Here is a 6500-nt window from a genome sequence, read left to right as displayed (position 1 = left end):
ATTCTTCAGAATTCCAATTTGTCCAATTAGTCCTCCTGGTGGCTCAGAGGGTAAAGTGTCTGTCTGCAATGCGGGAGACCTGGGTTCGATCACTGGATCAGGAAGATCCCCTGGAGAAGGAAATGGCAACCCACTCCAATATTTTTGCCTGGAAAAGCCCATGGACGTAGGAGCCTGGTAGGCTATAGCCCATGGGATCGCAAAGAGTCGGACTCGACTTAGCGACTTCTCTTTTTCAGAGTTGACATATTTTCTTGGGCAATCCTAACTGTTCTCTCAGTTTAAATTCTCACACTGATCTGAAACCTAGTTGACACACCAGCCTAGTTCTTGCTCTCGGATTGATCTCTAACTTGATTTTGGATATACCTAATCAAATGTTTCCTTAGAAAGTCAGCTTCAGCATCTCAGAAGCTTAAATTGCCATCTGTCCCTTAAACTTACTCCTTCTCCAGTGCTCACCCATCTCCCTCCCCTCCTCCTCAAGAACTCCTCCTTAGCCCTAACAGGACGCCTGGGGAGGGGGAGTGATCATTGAGGCCCATATTCTAGCGGACCCTCTATGCTTACTGGGGGCCTCCTAGCCCCCTCCTGCAGCCCACCAGGAGCCCCGCCCGCCAACGCGACTGCCTGGCCCCAGGCGCGCGGACGCGCAGGCGCATTGGCCCGGCCCGCCGCCGCCCCGCCCTGCCTGGCCTCTGCGGAAGGCGCCGGGCGCAGCAATGCGCACTTCCTCTCCAGGAGTCGCGGAGGGAAAGCAGACTCGAAGAGCTCTTGGACTCGGCGGCCCTGCTCTTGCGAGACCGAACAGATATGTCCGAACAAAGTAAGGATGTGTGCAACCCCAACTTTGCAGCCGAGGCCTCCAACTCTGAGGTGCACAGCAGCCCCGGCATTCCCGGGGAGCCCTCTTCTCCAGGGTCTCAGGCCGCGACCCTCACTGAGTCGGAGAGCCCTCCCTTAAGCCCGCCTGATGCCCCTCTGGTCTCGCTGCCTCCCCAGGCTCCAGGCGAAGAGGGAGACCCGAAGGCCCTGCAGCAGGCCGCTGAGGAAGGCCGTCCCCACCAGGCCCCGAGCACAACTCAGCTCAGCCCGGCGCCCCCGGCCCCGGCCCAGCTGGTGCAGAAGGCACACGAGCTCATGTGGTACGTGCTGGTCAAGGACCAGAAGAGGATGATCATCTGGTTTCCAGACATGGTGAAGGATGTCATCGGCAGTTACAAGAAGTGGTGCAGAAGCATCCTTCGGCGCACCAGCCTCATCCTCGCACGCGTGTTCGGGCTGCACCTGAGGCTGACCAGCCTGCACACCATGGAGTTTTCGCTGGTCAAAGCTCTGGAGCCAGAGGAGTTGGACAGGGTCGCTCTGAGCAACCGCATGCCGATGACAGGCCTCCTGCTGATGATCCTGAGCCTCATTTACGTGAAGGGTCGCGGCGCTCGAGAGAGTGCAGTCTGGAACGTGCTGCGCATCTTGGGGCTGAGGCCTTGGAAGAAACACTCCACCTTCGGAGACGTGAGAAAGCTTATCACCGAGGAGTTCGTCCAGCAGAACTACCTGAAGTACCAGCGCGTCCCCCATGTCGAGCCCCCTGAGTACGAGTTCTTCTGGGGCTCCCGTGCCAGCCGCGAAATCACCAAGATGCAGATCATGGAGTTCCTGGCCAGGGTCTTTAAGAAAACCCCCCAGGCCTGGCCTTCCCGCTACAGGGAGGCTTTGGAAGAGGCTAGAGCCCTGCGGGCGGCCCACCCCACTGCCCACTGCCCCCGCAACAGTGTCTCAGAGGACTAGCAAGGTCTGGAGGCAAATGGAAGTTTTCTGCCCCTCACCAGGGTGGAGGAGGGGTGGGAGTGTGGGACATTAGAGTATTCAGGATCTACAGTGCAGTATTTCACGTGTAACTTTTAAGTTTTCCGTACAGTGCTTTTATACCTCTTAATGCAATGTTGTGTTCATTTCAGTAATATTAGTGTGTAGGATTCATGCATGGTTGTTTGTAAGTAAGCTCAGTTGGTGCTTTCGCTTTTGTGCTACCTTTCTTGAATTTTTTGTACCAGAGATGTGCTAAACTTATGAAATACACTGAGACATTTTCCATATTCTTTTACGTGTGACAGAGGCTGTGTATTGGGGTAGATTGGTCTTGGAGAGTTTGGAAAAACTCCCCAGAAAAGCTGGCCTAAGCAAGAGAAAAGTTGACCCCTGTCTTTGTGCTCTGCCTGGGTACAAGAAACATCCCTGTGGAGTTTGGTAATGTGGACTGAAACAGACTCAATGTGGGCACACTTTACTAAACACAGATACAACCTCACCATGAGTAAAGTTTAAACATTAAAGATTCTTGTGATACAGTCATTCATGGAAAAAGTGTACTTTATCTTCTTAACAGAATATTATGGGTTGGGAATGGGAATTACAAAGTATACAGATATAACTATTTCATTTAATAGGATGGGGACGTGGCTCATAAATTTGTGAAGTGCATAGTTTTATTTTCAGAAAGGAATTCACAAGTTCATATCAAAGCTTTGACAAGTAGAGAGAAGTGCAAAAACCAACAAAGGGATCATAATAACATCACATAGAAATAACAAATGTTGATATTTAGAGTAATTGCCTCTCTTACATTTTCCATATTTTCTAAAAAATAATAGCTGTCTTTTGTGGGCACTAAGAGAGGCATTGTACTAAACCCTGTACATATATTTTCTCTCTTTAATCCTCACAATAGCCTTGTGAAGCAGGCACCATGGAGGAAATACAGGAATAAAGCAGATAATTAGCTTTCCCTGGATCATAAAGGCTTCCTGGGAGGAGAGGCTTGGTGTTAGGGTTTGGACCCAGACTGAATAGGCCCAGAGCCCATACTTTACCCACCTGCCTCCAGCTGCCCCCCTGACTCCTGCCTTTTAGATTATGCCTTTAAAAAGTTCCATGTTAGTGTCTGTAGTTCTCATGTTATAGCCTGTACTTTTAGCTCCCTACTCTCAACACACACACAGCTAAGGATTATTACTGATGAATCCTCAACATTAATTTTTTAGGGGGATTAAGTCATATTCTGTACAAATCAAGAAACTTCATTTTGGAGAGATTAATGGACCTAACCAAGTCCTGTTCCTACTTAGCAGTGAACCCAAGATTTGAAGCTTGGTCTTTTCTGAAGGACTGTGCTGATGGAGCTGACTGACCAGTGGTCTGGAGGAACACACATGGGACACCTTGGAGAGGGATGTGGGGTTGGGGTGGGAAGGTCACCTATTGGGGTGTCTCCAAAATTGCCATGGGCCACTAAGCAACCACTCAGAGGGTGGGATGTGGTCAGGGAGGGGCAGTGTCTGAGGATAAATCTCATTATGAAGCTTAAACCTGCAAGGGGGAGAGAGAGAAATAGGATTTAATAAGACCAAAAATCCTTCAAACATCAGAACATTGAAAAAGATCATTTGGTTAAAGCCAGACCCTTTTCTGGGGAAGATGGAAAATGAGGGGAACACATAGGTGACATCACCACCTAAAGAAGTAATCAGAGTTGTATTTGTGTGAGAGAATTACTATCTGAATTGGGAACTAGGATTCCCAGCACTTAAATAACATTACTTAACAGGCAGGTGCTGGTGCTAAAGTGCTGAAGAAGCCTCCCATGTCCTGAGACGAAGTTTATCCCTTTTAGTGAATGTCCTGTAAGGTCTCTTGTGGGGAGTAGTGGGCATTTTTGCAATAACTTTGGCAAGTGTGCCCTGGCTTTGATGCTACCTCTTAAACTCTGAGCCAAAGCTAATTCAGACATTTTAAAACTCTTAAAAAAATTACCTCCCTCTCAACCCAAAACTTCCTGCAGAAACAAAACAAACCTGCCCCTTTAAATGTAAAAGTCTCCCCTGCTAACCTGGGGTGCTGGACACTTTCTCTAATGCCCTAATTCTGCTTGAAGCAACTGTTTAACTCCTGAACACTTCTTTCATCAAACCCAGAAGTCACTGGCCATGCAGTCCTTTTACTTCCCAGTGTTTGTATTTGCTTTCCTTTTTGCCGGAAGAGACTGGGAGAACCACCCCAGAGCTTCTCCCAAGTTTCCTGACACAGGCACATCACCTGTGCTGTAGAGGACCAAATCTTGAGAGGACAGGATCATGAGAAATGAGAAGCTGACCCCAGCAAGCTGACCCCATGTGGGCAGGGCTTCTCAGCTCCTATGCAGGCTTGGAGACAGCCAGACCCTGAGAGAGAGGCTTCCCAGATGCAGGACAGAGCTAATTCACGACACCAGGTCCTGCATGGGGAGTAGCTTGGGGCACAGGCAAGGAACATCCAGTATCTTTCTTGGATTTTCATGCTGGGCTCAACTGAAAGTTGGGGGATTGGTCAGGTGTATTCCAGAAGGCTTATCTACAAGGTGCTGCGAGAGCTCCTTCAGAATGCAGTCTGCAGACCCTGGATGTTCCAGCCAAGATGACAGTGTGGTGAAGCCCAGACTCCTGCTGCTGGGAAAGAGTTTCTAATTCCCTGTAACATCTGATGCTTTATCAGACTGTTTTGCCAACAAGAACCTCACTTTTTTACAGACACCCACATGCATATTTCACTATAATTAACTTCACTTAATTAAAGTCGTGGAGGGGAAAAAGGACCTGTGTAAACTGAATGCAATTAGCTTCCAATTAAAATTATTTTAAAAAATAAAGGCTTTACATAAGTAAAAAAAAAATGTAATGCCATCTCATATAAGGTATTTTGAAAGCAAAATAAATGACTTTTGTAGTACCATTATAAAAAAAGAAAAGATATGTTTTTTTTTTTTGAAAAGATATGTTTTAAATGAACTTCTTATGCAGGTATGTATTTCCTCTACTTGAAAAGTCATGTATAGCCTGCTCCACTTGAGTTTTACCTGAGCAGCTCATGAGCATCATTTCCAGTGGGAGTACGGTCTGGCCTTGAAAGTACAGTCATGTTCTCCTAGTATTACTTCCAATAGCATCCTAAACTGTTCATTCAAACTGTTTATAAGTAAGTTTGTTTTCCTTTCCTGGGATGTACGATGTTGTTCTTGTTCAGTTGCCCAGTCATGTCCTCTGTGACCCCATGGACTGCAGCATGCCAGGCCTCCTTGTCCCTCACCATCTCCCAGGATTTTCCCACGTTCATGTTCATTGTATCAGTGATGCCATCCAGCCATCTCATCCTCTGATGCCCTCTTCTCCTTCTGCCCTCAAATCTTTCCAAGCATCAGGGTCTTTTCCAATGAGTCGGCTGCTCACATCAGATGATGAAAATACTGGAGTTTCAGCTTCAGCATCAGTCCTTCCAATGAATATTCAGGGTTTATTTCCTTTAAGATTGACTGGTTTTATCTTGCTGTCCAAAGGACTTTCAGGAGTCTTCTCCAGCACCACAGTTTAAAGGCATCAATTCTTTGGTGTTCCACCTTCTTTATGGTCCAGCTGTCATAACTGTACATGACCACTAGGAAGACCATAGCCTTGACTATATGAACCTTTGTTGCAGAGTGATGTTCTTGGTTTTCAATTCACTGTCTAGGTTTGTCATAGCTTTCCTGATAAAAAGCAATCATCTTCTGATTTCATGACTCCAGTCACCATCCACAGTGATTTTAGAGCCAAAGAAGAGGAAGTGCTTCCATCTTTCCCCTTCTATTTGCCATAAAGTAATGGGGCTGGATACCATGATCTTAGGGTTTATGATCCTATATATATATATATATATATATATATATATATATATACTGTTTTAAAACAGAATTTTCATTCTCCTCCTTAACCCTCATCAAGAGGTTCTTTAGTTCCTCTTCAAAATGCCTAACTGCCTCTCTCATTTTCACCATTTCCTTGATGCCTAATTTAGGGAGTGTCATACTTACATGCAGGCTTTCCAGGTGGTCCTAGTGGTAAAAAACCCACCTCCCAATGCAGGACATGCAAGAAACACAGGTTTGATCCCTGGGTGGAAAAGATACTCTGGAGGAGGGCATAACAACACACTCCAGGGTTCTTGCCTAGACAATCCCATGGACAGAAGAGCCTGGTGGGCTATAGTCCATTGGGTTGCAAGGAGTCTGATACGACTGAAGTGATTTAGCATGCACACGAACATATGCACATGAAGTTTTCCCAAGTGGTGTGGGATAGATCTGCCTGCCAATGCAAGAGGCTCCGGAGACGAATTTATAATCCCTGGGCCAGGAAGATTCACTGGAATAGGAAATGGCAACCCACTCCAGTATTTTTGCCTGAAAAATTCCATGGACAGAGGAGCCTGGTGGGCTGCAGTTCATGGCCAGAACTGAGGACACATTCATATATGAACATGCTTGATAAGTATTTATTATATGAGTTAAGAAACTCAAAATATAATAAAAGACATACTCCACCACATGGCAAAAACAAAAGGAAGCATAGCAAATAATGACCAATCACTCTGAAGTAGAGGAAACATGGACAAGTTGAAATTAATGAAATTTAAAAATACAAAAAAATAGT

General features: G+C 46.3%; 1 protein-coding gene across 1 annotated transcript; it reads left to right on the top strand.

Annotated features, from left to right (window-relative positions):
• The first annotated feature begins 691 nt into the window (after positions 1 to 691).
• NDN (necdin, MAGE family member) lies at positions 692 to 2355 on the top strand. Its single transcript, XM_027521488.1, has one exon. It carries the CDS (start codon positions 814 to 816, stop codon positions 1789 to 1791), a length of 978 nt encoding a protein of 325 aa, XP_027377289.1. The 5' UTR covers positions 692 to 813; the 3' UTR covers positions 1792 to 2355.
• The last annotated feature ends 4145 nt before the right edge of the window (positions 2356 to 6500 follow it).

The sequence above is a fragment of the Bos indicus x Bos taurus genome, chromosome 21 (assembly GCF_003369695.1).
Source record: "Bos indicus x Bos taurus breed Angus x Brahman F1 hybrid chromosome 21, Bos_hybrid_MaternalHap_v2.0, whole genome shotgun sequence".
NCBI classification, from domain to species: Eukaryota; Metazoa; Chordata; class Mammalia; order Artiodactyla; family Bovidae; genus Bos; species Bos indicus x Bos taurus.
The sequence above is the reverse complement of the archived record's forward strand: the minus strand, read 5'-3'. Positions and strand labels throughout refer to the sequence as shown.

What these genes read in the sequence shown, in the direction of transcription:
- NDN (XM_027521488.1), top strand. Translation starts at nt 814, where the DNA reads ATGTCCGAACAAAGTAAGGATGTGTGCAACCCCAACTTTGCAGCCGAG.